General features: G+C 61.2%; 1 protein-coding gene across 2 annotated transcripts in view; it reads right to left on the bottom strand.

Annotated features, from left to right (window-relative positions):
• Positions 1-2570: 2570 nt before the first annotated feature.
• The window catches only part of KDM5C (lysine demethylase 5C), a 35488-nt gene continuing 18385 nt past the window's right edge, over positions 2571-19673 (bottom strand). Inside the window, exons 13-26 of one of the 2 annotated variants that reach the window (XM_066208461.1) lie at positions 19186-19380; positions 18007-18188; positions 15408-15532; positions 15164-15311; positions 13851-13947; positions 12850-13208; positions 11783-11921; positions 11162-11341; positions 10139-10273; positions 8497-9027; positions 6423-6480; positions 5666-5865; positions 4305-4490; positions 2571-3148 (exon numbers count right to left, since the gene is read on the bottom strand). In XM_066208461.1, the coding sequence (XP_066064558.1) occupies positions 3140-3148; positions 4305-4490; positions 5666-5865; positions 6423-6480; positions 8497-9027; positions 10139-10273; positions 11162-11341; positions 11783-11921; positions 12850-13208; positions 13851-13947; positions 15164-15311; positions 15408-15532; positions 18007-18188; positions 19186-19380 (2544 nt within the window). In that variant the 3' untranslated portion in view covers positions 2571-3139. Of the gene's footprint in view, positions 3149-4304; positions 4491-5665; positions 5866-5899; positions 6012-6422; positions 6481-8496; positions 9028-10138; positions 10274-11161; positions 11342-11782; positions 11922-12849; positions 13209-13850; positions 13948-15163; positions 15312-15407; positions 15533-18006; positions 18189-19185; positions 19381-19673 lie in introns of those variants that run through there. The other variant, XM_066208462.1, reaches the window with a different exon arrangement.

Below are 19673 nucleotides of genomic sequence, written 5' to 3' on the forward strand. Positions count from 1 at the left end.
GGAAAAGGGAGATTTGCACTCAAAAAGGAGGGACTGTCAAAAAGAATCAAACAGAGGGGGATTTTACATCAGGAAAAAGGATTTTATCACCTCAGAAAATTTAAACTTTCCAGGACAAGGGAGGCGTTTGTTTCCCTGCTGAAAAAGGAATTTTCACCTCAGAAATGGGGATTTCACCCCAGGAAAGATTTTGACCTTCAAAAGGAAGGTTTTATCTCCAAAAACTCAGAATTTACCTCAAGCAAGGGATTTCTACCGCAAATGAAGGAATATTAACACAGAGGGGGGATTTAACCTCACGGAGCGGAGTTTTAAATCAGGAAATAAAGATTTTAATCTGAGAGAAATGGAATTTTACCTCACAAGAGAGGTCTTCCCTGATTTTACCTCAGGAAAGGTAAATTTTACCTCAGAGACCAGGGTTTTATCTGAAGAAAGGGCTGAATGTTTTACTTCATTTACTTCAAATTCACCCCATGAAACGGGGGTTTAACTGCAGGAAAAAGCATTTTTTTCACCTCGAAGATGGGAAATCTACCTCAGAAAAGGGATTTTTACCCAAGGGAAGGTGAATTCTACCTCACAAAAGAGGCGTTAACCTCATGAAGGAACATTTCACACCCCCAGAAAGTGGGATTTTTTTTTTTCCTTTAGGGAAGGGGTGTTTTACATCACAAAAGTGGGTTTTGCCTCAGGAAAAGTAAATTTTACCTCAAGAGGGTTTTACCTTAGGAAAAAGCATCTCTCCCCTCAGGAAGGGGGCGACTTTACATCAGAAAATGGAAACTTTACCTTGGTCATTGAAGAGGGTTTTATCTCATAAAAGTGTTCTTCTCTTCAGGAGGGATTTTGCCACAGGAAAGGTGAATTCTACCTCATAAATGAGGGGTTTACCTCCATTTTTTACCTCATGGAAAAAGTTTTACCACAGGAAAGAACTTTTCACCTTGGGGCAGCAGATTTTGCCTCAGAAATGTAAAATTTAATTCACTTCAAGAGGGCTTTACCTCATGAGAAACGTTCTCCTCAGGAAAGGGGCGTTTTAGCCCAGAAAAGCCGATTTTTACATTAGGAAGGTAAATTTTACCTCACAGAATTGGGTTTTACCTCATGAAAAAAACATTGTTCTCTTCATGAACGGCGCGTTTTACCTCAAAAAATCGTATTTTTACCTCAGGAAGGTAAAATTTTCCTCAAAGAATTGGGTTTTACCTCATGAAAGAACACATCACATCTTAAAAAGGGGAATTTTCAAGGGGGTGTTTCACCTAAGGAGGGAAGGTTTTACCTCAGACAAGTGGGGTTTGACCTCAGGAGAGGTAAATTTTACCTCACGAAAGCGCATTTTTCACCTCACGGAGGGTTTTCTCCCCTCGGGACCGGGACTCGCTCCGGGGCTCCGAGCGGAGGGTCCCGCGCCCGCACAGGCCCCGCCCCTCCCGCGCGCCCATTGGTGGAGCCGGCGGCCAATGGGGAGGCGGCACCGCGAGCGCCCCCACCAGGCTGAACCTGGTGAACCCCCAAAATCCTAAAGCCCAAATCCCGAACCCCAAAAACCCTGAACCCCAAAATTCCTGAAAAGCCAAAATCCCCAAATCCTGAACCCCAAAAATCCGGAAATCCCCAAAATCCTGAACTTCCAAAATCCGAAATCCCCAAATCCCGAACCCCAAAAACCCTGAACCCCAAAAATCCTGAAAATCCGAAATCCCCAAATCCCGAACCCCAAAAACCCTGAACCCCAAAAATCCTGAAAATCCGAAATCCCCAAATCCCGAACCCCAAAAATCCTGAAACCCTAAAAATCCTGAAAAGCCAAAATCCCCAAATCCTGAACCCCAAAAATCCGGAAACCCCCAAAATCCTGAACTTCCAAAATCCGAAATCCCCAAATCCCGAACCCCAAAAATCCTGAACACCAAAAATCCTGAAAATCCGAAATCCCCAAATCCCGAACCCCAAAAATCCTGAAACCCTAAAAATCCTGAACCCCAAAAGTCCTGAACTTCCAAAATCCTGAACCCCCCAAATCCTGAACCTCCAAAATCCTGAACTTCCAAAATCCAAAATCCCCAAATCCTGAACCCCAAAAATCCAGAATCTCAAAAAATCCAGAACCTCCAAAATCCTGAACTTCCAAATCCCCAAGTCCCGAACCCCAAAAATTCTGAACTTCCAAAATCCGAAATCCCCAAATCCCGAACCCCAAAAATCATGAACCCCCAAAAATTCCGAACTTCCAAAATCCGAAATTCCCAAATCCTGAACCCCAAAAATCCGGAAGCCCCCAAAATCCAGAACCCCCAAAATCCTGAACTTCCAAAATCCTGAACCCCCAAAAATCCTGAACTTCCAAAATCCAAAATCCCCAAATCCTGAACCCCCAAAATCCTGAACCCCAAAAATCCTGAAGCCCCAAAAACCCAAACCCCCAATATCCCTGAACCCCCCCAAACCCCGACCCCCATCCACCACCCCGACCCCCCACAAACCCAAACCCCTCCCACAACCCCCCCAAAATCACCCCCCCAAAACCACCCCCCCCGAAATAACCCCCGACCCCCTTTTTAACCTCCAAAGTTTAATAATAATAAAAAAAATCATAATACAATAAAATAATCCCCCCCCGCCCCCGCTACAAAGAGCTCGAGACTTGTTAGTGTCGGCGGGGGGGGGGGGAGGGGAGGGGGGGAACAGGGGGGCCCCAAATCCGCGCCCCCCTCCCCCCCAAAAACCCCCACCCCCCCAATCCTATAAAAAACCCGGTGCGGGAGGGGTGGGGGGGAGGGGGCTGGCCCTGCTGTGCTGGTTGGGGCTCCCCCCTTCCCCATTTTTTTTTTTGGGGGGGGAGAGGGAGGGTGGGGACACACCCCCGGACCCCCCACCCCCCGCTGCCCCCAAACCTGTGTGTAGCCCACCCCCCCCCCGGGGCTGAACGATACAAAAGAAACAACTCAAATAATTACATCGCGGGGGGGGGGGGGGAGAGAAGAGGGGGGAGAAAGGGGGAGCCCCCCCCTCAAATCGGGGAGGTTTGGGGGGGGCCCCCAGGGTTGGGGGGGGTGGGGGGCTCGGTGTGACCCCCCCAAGTCCATCCCCACCGCCCTCAGGCGCGTCCATCCGAGCTGGGGGCTCCACGTCACGAGTCCTGGGGGGGGGCACAGAGGGGATGGGATTTGGGGGGGGGGGGAGAGTCCCAAAAATCCATGGGACCCCCTCCTGTACCCCATAATCCTTCCCTGGATATGGGGGGACCCCCCCAACCCTCTGCTCTGCACCCCAGAATCCTCCTGGAGCCTTCTCAGCCCATGAGCCCACCCTGTACCCCCAGAACCACCCCCCGTACCCCACAGAGCCCCCAGTTCTCCTCCTGGGCCCCCTGCACCCCGTAACCCCCCAAAGTCCTGAACCCCAATAACCCTGAACCCCCAATAACCCTGAAACCCCCCAAATCCTGAACCCAAATAACCCTGAACCCCCAATAACCCTGAACCCCCAAAATCCTGAACCCCCAATAACCCTGAACCCCCAATAACCCTGAAACCCCCCAAATCCTGAACCCCCAAATCCTGAACCCAAATAACCCTGAACCCCCAATAACCCTGAAACCCCCCAAATCCTGAATTCCTAAAGTGCTGAACCCCAATAACCCTGAACCCCAAAATCCTGAACCCCAATAGCCCTGAACCCCCAATAACCCTGAACCCCCAAAATCCTGAACCCAAATAACCCTGAACCCCCAAAATCCTGAACCCAAATAACCCTGAATCCCCAATAACCCTGAACCCAAATAACCCTGAACCCCAATAACCCTGAACCCAAATAACCCTGAAACCCCCCAAATCCTGAACCCCCAAAATCCTGAACCCGAAAAACCCTGAAACCCCAAAATCCTGAACCCAAATAACCCTGCACCCCATAACCCCCCAATTCCCCTCCTGCCCCCCACAACCCCCCCATTAACCCCCCAATTCCCCTCCTGCCCCCCACAACCCCCCCATTAACCCCCCAATTCCCCTCCTGCCCCCCACAACCCCCCCATTAACCCCCCAATTCCCCTCCTGCCCCCCACAACCCCCCCATTAACCCCCCAATTCCCCTCCTGCCCCCCATAACCCCCCCATTAACCCCCCAATTCCCCTCCTGCCCCCCATAACCCCCCCATTAACCCCCCAATTCCCCTCCTGCCCCCCATAACCCCCCCATTAACCCCCCAATTCCCCTCCTGCCCCCCATAACCCCCCCATTAACCCCCCAATTCCCCTCCTGCCCCCCACAACCCCCCCATTAACCCCCCCGCTCACCCCCGGGGCCTGGGGGCCGGCCGTGGGGCTGTCCCGGGGGTCTCCCCCCTCGTGCCCCCGACTCCTCTTTGGCTCCAGCTCCTCCTTGGCCAGGGGGGGGAGGTCCCCCCGCTCCGCCCGGCGCTTGCGGCGTCTCTCCGGGTCCCGGCCCCGCGCCCGAGCCCCCCGACGCTCCGCCTGCTCCAGCTGGGGGGGCACAGCCCGTCAGACACCCCGACAACGGGACTGGGGGGGCTGCACTGCCAGGGCACGGCGGGTTTGGGGGGCCCAGGGGAGATTTGGGGGGCCCAGGGGGTGTAGGGAAGCATTTGGGGGGTCCCCAAGGGGGTCAGACACCCCAAAAATGGGAATAGGGGGGCTGCACTGCCAGAGCGTGGTGGGTTTGGGGTGTCCAGGGCGGGTTTGGGGGTCCAGGGTGGGTTTGGGGTGTCCAGGGCGGGTTTGGGGGGCCCAGGGTGGGTTTGGGGGGTCCAGGGTGGGTCTGGGGGGTCCAGGGTGGGTTTGGGGGGCCCAGGGCGGGTTTGGGGGGCCCAGGGTGGGTTTGGGGGTCCAGGGTTGGTTTGGAAGCCCAGGGCGGGTTTGGGGGGCCCAGGGCGGGTTTGGGGTGCCCAGGGCGGGTTTGGGGGGCCCAGGGTGGGTTTGGGGGTCCAGGGCGGGTTTGGGGGGTCAAGGGTGGGTTTGGGGGGCCCAGGGTGGGTTTGGGGGTCCAGGGCGGGTTTGGGGTGCCCAGGGCGGGTTTGGGGGGCCCAGGGCGGGTTTGGGGGGCCCAGGGTGGGTTTGGGGGTCTCTGGGGCAGTTTTGGCGGTTTGCTCTGTATCCCAGGGAGGTTTGGGGGAGTTCTGTGTCCCCAGGGAGGTTTGGGGTCCCCAGGGAGGTCTGGGGGTCCTCAGGTGAGTTCTGGGGATCCCCAGGAGAGTTTTGAAGTCCCCAGGGAGATTTGGGGGTCCCCAGGTGAGTTTTGGAGTTCCCAGGGAGGGTTTGAGAGAGTTCTGCATCCCCAGGTGAGCTCTGGGGGTCCCCAGGTGAGCTCTGTGTCCCCAAGTGAGTTCAGGGGTCCCCAGGTGAGCTCGGGGGTCCCCAGGTGAGTTCAGAGGTCCCCAGGTGAGCTCTGTGTCCCCAGGTGAGTTCAGGGATCCCCAGGTGAGCTCTGGGGTCCCCAGGTGAGCTCGGGGGTCCCCAGGTGAGCTCGGGGGTCCCCAGGTGAGTTCAGAGGTCCCCAGGTGAGCTCTGTGGGTCCTCAGGTGAGCTCAGGGGTCCCCAGGTGAGCTCTGGGGTTCCCAGGTGAGTTCAGGGATCACCAGGTGAGCTCTGTGTCCCCAGGTGAGTTCAGAGGTCCCCAGGTGAGCTCGGGGGGGCCGTACCTCCAGCAGCAGGCGGAACAGGCCCAGCGGGGGCGGGCGCGTGGCCTGCAGCAGCCGCCAGATGCTCTGCGCCTCGTCCAGCGTCACCTCCAGCAGGTCGCCCTCCATCATCAGCTCCTCCAGCGGCCGCCGCGTCCCCTCGGCCAGCTCCAGCACCGGGCCCTGCAGCCGCGGCAGCGCCGCGCTCAGCGCCTCCAGCTCTGCGGGGACATGGGGACATCGTGGGGACATCGTGGGGACATGGGGACATCGTGGGGACATCATGGGGACACCGTGGGGACTGACACAAGGGGATCCAGCACCGGGCCCTGCAGCTGCGGCAGCGCCTTGCTCAGCGCCTCCAGCTCTGCGGGGACACCATGGGGACATCTCAGGGACATGGGGACATCATGGGGACATCATGGGGACATGGGGACATCGTGGGGACATCGTGGGGACACCACGGGGACATGGGGACACAGGGACACCTCAGGGACATGGGGAGTTCCAGCCCCAAGCAGCGCCGCGCTCAGCGTCTCCAGCTCTGCGGGGACATGGGACATCGTGGGGACATCGTGGGGACACCACGGGGACACCTCAGGGACATGGGGACATTGTGGGGACATGGGGACACCTCAGGGACACGGGGTTACAGCCCCAGCAGTGCCACGCTCAGCACCCCCTGCTCCGCAGGGACACCGTGGGGACACCGCAGGGACAAGGACACTGCCGGGCCCCCCAGCCCCCCCGAGCTCCCCAGGCCCCCGACCCCGCTCACCCGAGGGCAGGGGGCCGTTCTTCTCCGGGCTGGGGGCGTCCCCGTTCTCCACCGACACCTGGGGGACACGGAGGGAAGGTGTTCTGGGGGGCTCAGCCCCAAAACCTGCCCCAGAGCCCCAAAACCTGCCCCGGAGCCCCAAAACCTGCCCCAGAGCCCCAAAACCTGCCCCGGAGCCCCAAAACCTGCCCCAGAGCCCCAAAACCTGCCCCAGAGCCCCTAAACCTGCCCCAGAGCCCCAAAACCTGCCCCAGAGCCCCAAAACCCGCCCCAGAGCCCCAAAACCTGCGCCGGAGCCCCTAAACCTGCCCCGGAGCCCCAAAACCTGCCCCGGAGCCCCAAAACCCGCCCCAGAGCCCCAAAACCCGCCCCAGAGCCCCAAAACCTGCCCCAGAGCCCCAAAACCAGCCCCGGAGCCCCAACACCCGCCCCAGAGCCCCAAAACCTGCCCCGGAGCCCCAAAACCTGCCCCGGAGCCCCAAAACCAGCCCCGGAGCCCCTAAACCTGCCCCAGAGCCCCAAAACCCACCCTAGAGCCCCAAAACCTGCCCCAGAGCCCCAAAACCAGCCCCGGAGCCCCAACACCCGCCCCAGAGCCCCAAAACCTGCCCCAGAGCCCCAAAACCCGCCCTAGAGCCCCAAAACCTGCCCCAGAGCCCCAAAAACAGCCCCGGAGCCCCAAAACCCGCCCCAGAGCCCCAAAACCTGCCCCGGAGCCCCAAAACCAGCCCCGGAGCCCCTAAACCTGCCCCGGAGCCCCTAAACCTGCCCCAGAGCCCCAAAAACAGCCCCGGAGCCCCAAAACCCGCCCCAGAGCCCCAAAACCTGCCCCGGAGCCCCAAAACCTGCCCCGGAGCCCCTAAACCTGCCCCGGAGCCCCAAAACCAGCCCCGGAGCCCCTAAACCTGCCCCAGAGCCCCAAAACCTGCCCCGGAGCCTCAAAACCTGCCCCGGAGCCCCAAAACCTGCCCCGGAGCCCCTAAACCTGCCCCGGAACCCCAAAACCCGCCCCAGAGCCCCTAAACCTGCCCCGGAGCCTCAAAACCCGCCCCGGAGCCCCAAAACCTGCCCCGGAGCCCCTAAACCTGCCCCGGAACCCCAAAACCCGCCCCAGAGCCCCAAAACCCGCCCCAGAGCCCCAAAAACAGCCCCGGAACCCCAAAACCCGCCCCAGAGCCCCAAAACCTGCCCCGGAGCCCCAAAACCTGCCCCGGAGCCCCTAAACCTGCCCCGGAGCCCCAAAACCAGCCCCGGAGCCCCTAAACCTGCCCCAGAGCCCCAAAACCCGCCCCGGAGCCCCAAAACCTGCCCAGAGCCCCAAAACCTGCCCCAGAGCCCCAAAACCTGCCCCGGAGCCCCAAAACCCGCCCCAGAGCCCCTAAACCTGCCCCAGAGCCTCAAAACCTGCCCCAGAGCCCCTAAACCTGCCCCGGAGCCCCAAAACCTGCCCCAGAGCCCCTAAACCTGCCCCGGAGCCTCAAAACCTGCCCCGGAGCCCCAAAACCTGCCCCGGAGCCCCAAAACCTGCCCAGGAGCCTCAAAACCCGCCCCAGAGCCCCAAAACCTGCCCCGGAGCCCCAAAACCCGCCCCAGAGCCCCTAAACCTGCCCCGGAGCCCCTAAACCTGCCCCGGAGCCCCAAAACCAGCCCCGGAGCCCCAAAACCCGCCCCGGAGCCTCAAAACCTGCCCCGGAGCCCCAAAACCTGCTCCACAACTCCCCACTGCCTCCCAGACACTTCCACCTTGGTCAGTTCATTGTGGCTGGACTTGTACAGGGCTCTGACACCCAAAACCCCCCTAAATGCCCCCAAAACCCCCCCAAATCCCTGTAAAACCCCCCTAAATGCCCCCAAAACCCCCCCAAATCCCTGTAAAACCCCCCTAAATGCCCCCAAAACCCCCCTAAATCCCCCCAAACCCACCCCAAAGCCCACCTTGGTCTGCTCATTGCAGCTGGCCTCGCGCAGGGCCCTGACACCCAAAATCCCCCCAAAACCCCCCAAACCCCCCCCAAATCCCTGTAAACCCCCCTAAATCCCCCCCAAACCCCCCCAAATCCCCCCCAAAGCCCACCTTGGTCTGCTCATTGCGGCTGGCCTCGCGCAGGGCGCCGTCGCCGTCGCCGTGGTGCAGCAGCCGGTGCCTCAGCGCCGCCAGGCGCTCCAAGGGCCCGGCCACGTCGGGCGAGGCCAGGAGCTGCCGGGCACGGTCCTGCCAGGTGATGGCCCGCTCGGTGAGGCACTGCAGGGCCTCGCCCTCGGGCAGCCGCACCGGCAGCTTCTGCAGGGCCACCAGCAGCGCCAGGATGGTCTCGAGGCGCGGCCGCCGCGAGCGCTGGCACAGCGGGCACAGGAATTTGGCGTCCCATTCCCACCAGGCCGGGGATGGTTTTTGCGAGCCCAAGCGAGGCCAGGCCACGCAGGAGCCGTGGAACCAGTCCCGGCAGAGCTGGCACTGCAGCATGGCCGGCCCCGCGGGTTGCCCGCACACGCAGGACGGAGGCCCCGGGCCCGGCACGGGAGGGGCGGCTTTCTGCGCGTTGGCGTGGCGGAGGCGCAGCATGCCCTCCTTCTCCTTCTGCTCGCCCTCCTTGAACGCCACGATCTGCGGTGGGGGGACGGCAGGGGGTCAGAGGTGACGGGGATTGGGGGGTCACATCCCCAAACCCCTGAATGCCATCAGCAGGGGGTCAGAGGTGACAAGTTTTGGGGGGTCACATCGTCAAATCCCTGAATGCCATCATCAGGGGGTCAGAGGTGACAAGTTTTGGGGGGTCACATCGTCAAATCCCTGAATGCCATCATCAGGGGGTCAGAGGTGACAAGTTTTGGGGTGTCACATGCCCAAACCCCTGAATGCCATCATCAGGGGGTCAGAGGTGACGGGGATTGGGGGGGTCACATCCTCAAATCCCTGAATGCCATCAGCAGGGGGTCAGAGGTGACAAGTTTTGGGGGGTCACATCGTCAAATCCCTGAATGCCATCATCAGGGGGTCAGAGGTGACAAGTTTTGGGGGGTCACATCGTCAAATCCCTGAATGCCATCATCAGGGGGTCAGAGGTGACAAGTTTTGGGGTGTCACATGCCCAAACCCCTGAATGCCATCATCAGGGGGTCAGAGGTGACGGGGATTGGGGGGGTCACATCCTCAAATCCCTGAACGCCACAATCTGGGGTGGGGGACATCAGGAGGGTCAGAGGTGACAGGGACTGGGTGGTCACAGGGTGTGCCCCATCCCCAAACCTCTGAATGCCATCACAAGGGGGTCAGAGGTGACAGGGATTGGGGGGCCACATCCCCAAACCTGTGGATACCAAGATCTGGGGTGGGGGACAAGACAGAGATTAGGGGATGTGGGTGTCCCTCACCCCAAACCCCCAAATACCAAAATCTGGGGGGCAGCAGGGTGTGAGAAGTGACAGGGACTGGGGGCATGTGGGTGCCCCATCCCCAAACCCCTGAACACCACGATCTGGAGGGAAAACTGCGAGTGTGAGAGGTGACAGGGCGTGGGGACATGTGGGTGCCCCATCCCCAAAATCCCAAACCCCCACAACCTGGGGGAGAGGGGAATAAGGCACGCGAGCGGTCACAGCAATCAGGAGCTGCCGTCGTGCCCCCCACCCCAAACAGCCCCATTTTAGGGTGGGGACAGCAGGGACAGGAGCAATGCCAGGGCTGGGCGTGTCCCCCACTCTCCCCCTCTCCTCACCACAGCACCGGGGTCCCGCAGATCCTGAGCCGACAGCCCCAAGCTCTCGGCGTCCAGCCGGTACAGCCCCGGCTCTTGCCGCCACTTGAGCCTCTTGCTGCTGTCCGAGCCGGCGTCAGCACAGGGACACAGCACCTGGGGGACACCAGGAGGGGTCGGCACGCTGCCAGGAGCCCCGCAGCACCCACCCGCAGGTTGGATGTTCTTTTACAATCTCTTGATCGGATCTGTTAAGCTTTTCCCGGCTCGTCTTTGCCAACATCTCTCCCCCACTCTGCTGAGCCACTAAGACGGTAGAAATTGTCCTGTTCGTTAGGTTTTGCACACAGTGGAGTATACAGGGTGTTGCTACTCTAACCACAATCATTACTAGTAAAATAATCGAGCCTATTTTAGAAAGTTCCTTTAGCCAAGGTGTGAAGCTCAAATTGTCAAAAAAAATCGTCTAGCCGAGATGGATCAGTTTGGTTGGCTACTGGATCATCATCCATTTGGTTAGCTAACCAAATGGACCATCAGTTTGGTTAGCAATTGGATCATCATCCATTTGGTTAGCTAACCAAATGGACCATCAGCTTGGTTGGCTACTGGATCATCATCCATTCGGTTAGCTAACCAAATGGACCATCAGTTTGGTTGGCTATTGGATCATCATCCATACGGTTAGCTAACCAAATGGACCATCAGTTGGGTTGGCTATTGGATCATCATCCATACGGTTAGCTAACCAAATGGACCATCAGTTTGGTTGGCTACTGGATCATCATCCATTTGGTTAGCTGTTTGGTTAGCTAACCAAATGGACCATCAGTTTGGTTGGCTATTGGATCATCATCCATTCGGTTAGCTAACCAAATGGACCATCAGTTTGGTTGGCTATTGGATCATCATCCATTTGGTTAGCTGTTTGGTTAGCTAACCAAATGGACCATCAGTTTGGTTAGCTAGATCTCTTAGTCTTGCAGCTGTTTACGAACAGAAACAGAACGACGGGATGAGTTCACAGAGCAGCAGCAGGAGTACCTCGAGCAGGGTGTAGCAGGAATTCTTCTTGAGGAAGGTGCGGGAGGCCTTGTCCCGCCAGGAGTGCGCGGTGCCGACCTGCACCTCGAGCTGCCGCAGCTCCTCCAGCCGCACGGGCAGGTCCCGGCCCACGGCCACCAGCCCCTCCAGGTCATCCAGGCACGGGTAGTGGTCACCGTTCTGGGGGGGCAGGAATGGGCTGAGAGCGGGATACGGGGACGGGTGGATGGAGGGATGGATGGAGGGAGGGATGGATGGATGGAGGGATGGATGGGGATGTGGGAGTGGGGGGATTGTGGAAGGGGCAGGATGGGGTCACGGGGACAGGGACACGATGGGGTCGTGGTGGCAGGGACAGGGACAGGATGGGGACATGGTGGCAAGGATATGGCAGAGACAGGGATGGGCCAGGATGGGGACACCATGGTGGCAGGGATGTGGCAGAGACGGGGACAGGATGGGGACATGGTGGCAGATGGGAGTTCCATGGGGACAAGGACATGGAGGTGACCAGTGTCCAGGGTGACAGGATGGGCACACAGGGGTGTCCATGGGGACACAGGGATGGGCACACAGGGGTGTCCCAGGGCACAGCCCTGGCGCTCGGGGGGCAGAGCCCACCTGGATCTCCTCGACGTCGGCGATCCAGGCGCGGGCCTTGCCCAGGGCCTCCTTCAGGGCCTGGATGTTGGGCAGCAGCGCCGGGATGTTCTCGGCCTCCTTGATGATGGCGGCCAGCGTGGCCGGGGGGTGCTTCTGCCTGCGGGGGGCACGGCCAGGGACCACCCTGAGACACCCCTGAGACCCAGGGACCACCCTGAGACACCCCTGAGACCCCCCTGACACCCAGGGACCACCCTGAGACACCCCTGAGACCCCCCTGACACCCAGGGACCACCCTGAGACACCCCTGAGACCCCCCTGACACCCAGGGACCACCCTGAGACCCTCCTCAGACCCAGGGACCACCCTGAGACACCCCTGAGAGCCCCCCCGGCACCCAGGGACCACCCTGAGACACCCCTGAGACCCCCCTGACACCCAGGGACCACCCTGAGACACCCCTGAGACCCCCCTGACACCCAGGGACCACCCTGAGACACCCCTGAGACCCCCCTGACACCCAGGGACCACCCTGAGACCCTCCTCAGACCCAGGGACCACCCTGAGACACCCCTGACACCCAGGGACCACCCTGAGACACCCCTGAGACCCTCCTCAGACCCAGGAACCCCCCTGAGACCCAGGGACCACCCTGAGACACCCCTGAGAGCCCCCTGGCATCCCTGAGACCCCCTGACACCCATGGATCACCCTAAGACCCTCCCTGACACCCCCCAGAACCCCTGAGATCCCCCTGGCACCATAGAGACCCCTCTGAGACTGCCCCCTGACACCCCCAGACCCCCCCAGAGCCAGGGCAGGAACCTCTGAGGAGCAGCTGAACCCCAAACCTCCAACCCCAGCCTCTTTATCCCCTCCAGGGCACAAGGGGAGTGGCCCCCAGCCCCTTTCGATCCCCCCAAAAACACAAGGGGCAGTCCCCAGACTCTTTGTATCCCCTCAAAAACATGAAATGCAGCCCCCAGCCCCTCTCTCTCCCCCAGGGGACACGCCAGCCCCTCTGTCCCCCCCAGGGGACACCCCAGCCCCTCTGTCCCCCCCCAGGGGACACCCCAGGCGCCGACCTGGCCTCGAGGCACATCTGGGCCTTCTCCTCCCAGCGCTGGGCGATGGTGAGCAGCTCCTGCAGCTCGGCCATGGCCACGTCCACGGCGGGGCTGGGGGCCACGGTGCGGCCGGCCTGGATGAGGCCGCGCATGACGGGCAGGGGGACGCGGGCGCGCGGGGACCGCAGCGTGGCCGTCACCTCCTCCAGCCAGGTGGCCTGGGCCAGCTGCCGCTCCAGGCGCCGGCCCTCGGGCACCTCCACGCCCAGGCGGGCCCCGCGCTCCAGCAGCTCCTGCAGAGCCCCCGGCGCCGCCGGGGCAACGGCCAGGGCAGCCCGGGCCTCGGCCTGGAACGCCTCCACCCGCTCCAGGAGGGCCTGGGACACGGGGGGACACGGGCTCAGGGACAGGCACCATGGGACGTGGTGGGACACCAGTGGGGACACGGGGGCAGGGACAGGCACCATGGGACGTGGTGGGACACCAATGGGGACACGGGGACAGGGTGGGACACCAATGGGGACACGGGGGCAGGGACAGGCACCATGGGACGTGGTGGGACACCAAAGGGGACACGGGGTCAGGGTGACACACTGCTGGGGACACCAGGTCAGAGACAGCCTCAGGGACATGGTGTGACACCACTGGGGACACTGGGTCAGGGACAGCCACAGGACATGGTGTGACATGGCTGGGACATGCAGGGATACCCCTGGGACACCCCCGGGACAACCGTGGGATGCTGTGTGACATCCTCAGGACAGTGTGTGACACTCCTGGGACACTGTGTGACACCCCAGGACCCCGTGTGACACCTCTGGGACCACATGTGACACTCTGCGTGACACCCCAAGACCCTGTGTGACCCTGTGTGACAGGGTGTGACACCCCCAGGATATGCAGTGACACCCCAGGACACTGTGTGACACCCCTGGGACCACATGTGACACCCCATGACCCCGTGTGACCCCATGTGACCCGGTGTGACACCCGTGTGACAGGGCGTGAGGCGGCCGCACCTGCACGTCCCCGATCTGGTGCATGACACAGGGCAGCTGGTTCATCTGCTCCAGGAACGCCCGCAGCTCCTCCACCGTCAGCGCCGGCGCGGGGACCCTGCGGGGACATGTGACACTGAGGGGACACCCAGGGGACACAGGGGACACTGAGGGGACACCCAGGGGACACGGGGGACACTGAGGGGACACGCGACACTGAGGGGACACCCAGGGGACACGGGGGACACTGAGGGGACACGGGGGACACTGAGGGGACACGGAGGACACTGAGGGGACACCCAGGGGACATGGGGGACACTGAGAGGACACCCAGGGGACACGGGGGACCCTGTGGGGACATGCAACACTGAGGGGACACCCAGGGGACACGGGGGACCCTGTGGGGACACGCGACACTGCTGGGGGACATGGGACACGGGGGACACTGAGGGGACACCCAGGGGACACAGGGGACCCCGCGGGGACATGGGACACTGAGGGGACACAGGGGACACCGAGGGGACACAGGACACTGCGGGGACAGGGGACACTGAGGGGACACAGGGGACACTGAGGGGACACGGGACACTGCAGGGACATGGGACACTGCTGGGGGACATGGGACACGGGGGACCCTGTGGGGACAGGGGACACTGAGGGGACATGGGACACTGCGGGGGGACACGGGGGACACCCAGGGGACATGGGGCACTGCGGAGACACAGGGGACACTGAGGGGACACCCAGGGGACATGGGGACACTGAGGGGACACGGGACACTGAGAACACTGAGGGGACACCCAGGGGACATGAGGGACACTGAAGGGACATGGGACACCCGGGGGACCCTGCAGGGACACGGGACACTGAGGGGACATGGGGACCCTGCGGGGACAGAGGGGACTGCTGGGACACCCAGGGGACACGGGGACACCCAGGGGACAGAGGGCACTGCTGGGACACCGAGGGGACACAGGGGACAGCAAGGGGACATGGAGGGGGATGGGGATATGGGGATGGGGGGAGTATCAGAGGGACAGGATGGGGACACGAAGGGGACAGGGATGGGGACATGGGGGCAGACTGAAGGTCTACAGGAAACAGGATGGGGACGTGAAAGTGTCCATGGGGACAGGACAGGGACACTGGAGCGTCCACGATCCACAAGGGACAGGACAAAGTCACAGGGAAGCACAACGAGGGACACAAAACCAACCACGCTGAGACAACAGGACGACCACACCAAGAGAGGAGCCCAGCACGGTGACACTGAGCTCCCGGTGACAACCTGGCGACACCGTGGGGACACACACTCACCCCGTGGGGACACTCACCCCGTCTCCTGGGAGCTGATGAGCCCCAGGGCCTCGGAGACGCAGCGCTCGGCCTGGCCCAGGCAGCCCTTGAGGCGGTGCAGCAGCTCGTTCTCGGGGAACTTGCGCTCCCGCGCCTCCGACTCCAGCGCCCGCAGCTCCTCCAGCGCTGGCCGGGCACAGCCACGGGATGGGGGGAGTCAAGGCTGAGCTTTGAGCGCCCCCAAAACCCCCCAAAAAACCCCCCGTGGGGACCCCCACTCACTGCGTTTCCGGCCGTCCTCCACCTCGAGGGCGATGCGCACCTTGTTGGCCCAGGTGTCGAAGGACTCGGCGCGCACCTTGAGCTTGTGCAGCATGGCCGGCAGCTCGTCCAGGGTGTAGCGGTACCTGGGGGGGTGGGCCCGGGGGAGGGGGGTCGCTGGGGGTCCCGGTGAGACCCCCGAGGGTGGAAATGGGACCCCCAGATTGAGATTGTGGGGTGTAGAGGGGGATTTGGGGAGGGGGAGGTCACCCCTAAATGAGCAGGGCAGACAGGTCGTGGGTGTGTCGCCCTTTCCCAGACCTACAGCACCCCAAAATCACAGCCAGGAATCCATGCAGGGTCACCCCAAAACCCCCAGACCCCCAAATCACAGCCAGGACTCCATGTAGGGTCACCCCAAAACCCACAGACCCCAAAATCACAGCCAGGAATCCATGCAGGGTCACCCCAAAACCCACAGACCCCAAAATCACAGCCAGGAATCCATGTAGGGTCACCCCAAAACCCACAGACCCCAAAATCACAGCCAGGAATCCATGTAGGGTCACCCCAAAACCCCCAGACCCCCAAATCACAGCCAGGAATCCATGCAGGGTCACCCCAAAACCCCCAGACCCCCCAAAATCACAGCCAGGAATCCATGCAGGGTCACCCCAAAACTCCCAAACCCCAAAATCACAGCCAGGACTCCATGTAGGGTCACCCCAAAACCCCCAGATCCCCAAATCACAGCCAGGAATCCATGCAGGGTCACCCCAAAACCCCCAGACCCCCAAATCACAGCCAGGACTCCATGCAGGGTCACCCCAAAACTCCCAAACCCCCAAATCACAGCCAGGAATCCATGCAGGGTCACCCCAAAACTCCAAAACCCCAAAATCACAGCCAGGAATCCATGTAGGGTCACCCCAAAACCCACAGACCCCCCAAATCACAGCCAGGACTCCATGTAGGGTCACCCCAAAACCCCCAGACCCCCAAATCACAGCCAGGAATCCATGTAGGGTCACCCCAAAACCCACAGACCCCAAAATCACAGCCAGGAATCCATGTAGGGTCACCCCAAAACCCACAGACCCCCCAAATCACAGCCAGGACTCCATGCAGGGTCACCCCAAAACCCACAGACCCCAAAATCACAGCCAGGAATCCATGTAGGATCACCCCAAAACCCCCAGACCCCCAAATCACAGCCAGGAATCCATGCAGGATCACCCCAAAACCCACAGACCCCAAAATCACAGCCAGGAATCCATGTAGGGTCACCCCAAAACTCCCAAACCCCAAAATCACAGCCAGGAATCCATGTAGGGTCACCCCAAAACTCCCAAACCCCAAAATCACAGCCAGGAATCCATGTAGGGTCACCCCAAAACCCACAGACCCCCCCAAATCACAGCCAGGACTCCATGTAGGGTCACCCCAAAACCCCCAGACCCCCAAATCACAGCCAGGAATCCATGTAGGGTCACCCCAAAACCCCCAGACCCCCAAATCACAGCCAGGACTCCATGTAGGGTCACCCCAAAACCCCCAGACCCCAAAATCACAGCCAGGAATCCATGTAGGGTCACCCCAAAACTCCCAGACCCCCAAATCACAGCCAGACCCCCCAGCTCTACTACCCCAGTTGTGTCCCCAGGGTCACATCAAGGGCCTCAGCACCCCCAAAACCCCACCCCAAATCTTACAGACCCCCCAAAACCATCCCCACGTGCCCTTCCAGGGGCCCGCTGAGACCTCCAGCCCCCCTGAAACATCCCCAAATTCCCGTATAGGGCACATCAGCCCCCCAACCCCACTCCCAGCCCCCCAAACCATCACCCAGGCCCCCAAACTCCTGTCTCAGCCCCCCATAACTCCTCTCCTAGCCCCTAAACCCCTTTTAGCCCCCCCAAACCTCTCCAAACACCCCAACTCCTGTCTCAGCCCCCCCTAAATCCATCCCATACCCCCAAACCTCTCTCCAGGTCCCCAAACCCCTCTCCTGCTTCTCCCAGCCCTCCAAATCCCTCTCTCAGCCTCCCAAACTACTCTCCCAGCCCCCAAACCTCTCTCCCAACCCCCCAAACTCCCATCTTAGCCCCCCAAACCCCTCTCCCAGCCCCTCCAGCCCCCCCAATCCCTCTCCCAGCTCCCCTAAACCCCTCTCCCACCTCTCCCAGCCCCCCAATCCCTCTCCCAGCCCCCCAAACTCCTCTCCCAGCCCCCCCAAACCCTCATCTCAGCCCCCAAATCCCTCTCCCAGCCCCCCAATCCCTCTCCCAGCCCCCCAAACCCCTCTCCCAGCCCCTCCAGCCCCCCCAATCCCTCTCCCAGCCCCCTTAAACCCCTCTCCCACCTCTCCCAGCCCCCCCAATCCCTCTCCCAGCCCCCCCAATCCCTCATCTCAGCCCCCAAACCCCTCTCCCAGCCCCCCAAACCCCCTCACCCAGTCCCCCCAGCACCCCCAAACCCTCTCCCAGTCCCCGCAAACCCCTCTCCCACCTCACCCAGCCCCCCCAAACCCCTCACCCAGTCACCAAACCCCTCTCCCAGCTCCCCAAACCCCTCTCCCACCTCCCCCAGCCCCCTCCCAAATCCATCTCGGCCCCCCCACCTGAGGTACTGCTTGCTGCGGGGGCACTTGCAGAGGTCGTCCATGTGGTAGAGGCAGACGAGGCCCTGGGGACAGTCGTAGCAGGCCAGGGCCGACAGGAAACACGTCGTCTTGCACTTGTCACACTGCCGCTCGTCGTCGGGCAGCAGCTCGAAGGCCTCGCGCTCGGCCTCCGTGATGCCCTGGGGGGGAGGAAATTGGACATCAGACCCCGCCCGTGGGGATTTTGGGGTGTCCCCAGCACCCCCAAATCCCTCCATGATCCCCTGACAGAATTTTTGTCGCTGTCAGATTTCCCCCAGTAGCTCGAAGGCCTCGCGCTCGGCCTCCGTGATGCCCTTGGGGGGGATGAATAAATGGACATGAGACCCCCCCCATGGAGATTTGGGGTGTCCCCAGCACCCCAAATCCCTCCACAACCCCCCGAGGGGGGCACAAACACGACCTTCAGCTCTTCCTCAGAGCTTTTGGGGTCTCCTAAATACCCCCAACCCCTCTGTAACCCCCCGAGAGTAGCACAAACACGACCCTCAGCCTTTCCTCAGAGTTTCTGGGTGCTCCTAACACCTCTAACCCCTCGAGAGTGGCACAAACACAACCCTCACTCTGTCCCCAGAGCTTTTTGGGTATCCCCAACCCCTCTGTAACCCCCTGAGGGAAGCACAAACACAACCCTCACCCCTTCCCCAGACTTTTTGGGGTGCTCTCAGTGCCCCCAACCCCTTCATAACCCCCTGAAAGTGGCACAAAGACGATCCTCACCCCTTCCCTGGAGCTTTTGGGGTGCCCCTAGCACCCCCAACCCCTCCATAACCCCCTGAGAGTGGCACAAACATAACTCTTACCTCTTCCCCAGCGCTTTTGGGGTGCCCCAAACACCCCCAACCCCTCGAGAGTGGAACAAACACGACCCTCACCCCTTCCCCGGAGCTTTAGGGGTGCCCCAAACACCCCCAACCCCTCGGGAGTGGCACAAACACAACCCTCACCCCTTCCCCGGAGCTTTTGGGGTGCCCCAAACACCCCCAACCCCTCGGGAGTGGCACAAACACAACCCTCACCCCCTTCCCCAAAGCCTTTGGGGTGCCCAAACCCCTCCCAAACCCCCTGAGGCCGCCCCAAACGCAACCCCCGGCAATTCCCCCTTGCCCCCCCATTTTTTTTGGGGGGTGCCCCCACCTTTTCCAGCAGGGCCTTGCGCAGCTTGCGCTCCTCCTGCACCAGCACGAACATCTCCTTGTGCACGGCGGCCGCCAGGTTCAGGTCCAGCTTCTCGGGGCTGGCGGCCATCTTACAGATCAGCTCCTCGTGCGAGAAGACGCAGTAACGCCGCAGGCGCCGGTAGTGCTCGATGCACTGCCTGCCTGCAGGGAGCTGAACGGGGGGTCAGGGGGCTCCCCAAAATCTGGGAGACCCCCCCCAAAACCCCCTAAAACAATCCCCCACCCAGCTGGGGAAATGTTGCCCAAACTGTGGGGCTGAACCCCCAAACTGGGGAACCCCTCTCTGTCCCTGAACTGGGCAGTGCTCGATGCACTGCCTGCCTGCAGGGAGCTGAACGGGGGGTCAGGGGGCTCCCCAAAATCTGGGAGACCCCCCAAACCCCTAAACACAACCCTAAACCCAGCTGGGAAAACGCTGCAGATCTGAACCCCCAAACTGGGGAA

The sequence above is a fragment of the Chamaea fasciata genome, unplaced genomic scaffold, assembly GCF_029207755.1.
Source record: "Chamaea fasciata isolate MVZ Bird 193981 ecotype frontalis unplaced genomic scaffold, bChaFas1.0.hap1 SCAF_258, whole genome shotgun sequence".
Lineage (NCBI taxonomy): Eukaryota > Metazoa > Chordata > Aves > Passeriformes > Sylviidae > Chamaea > Chamaea fasciata.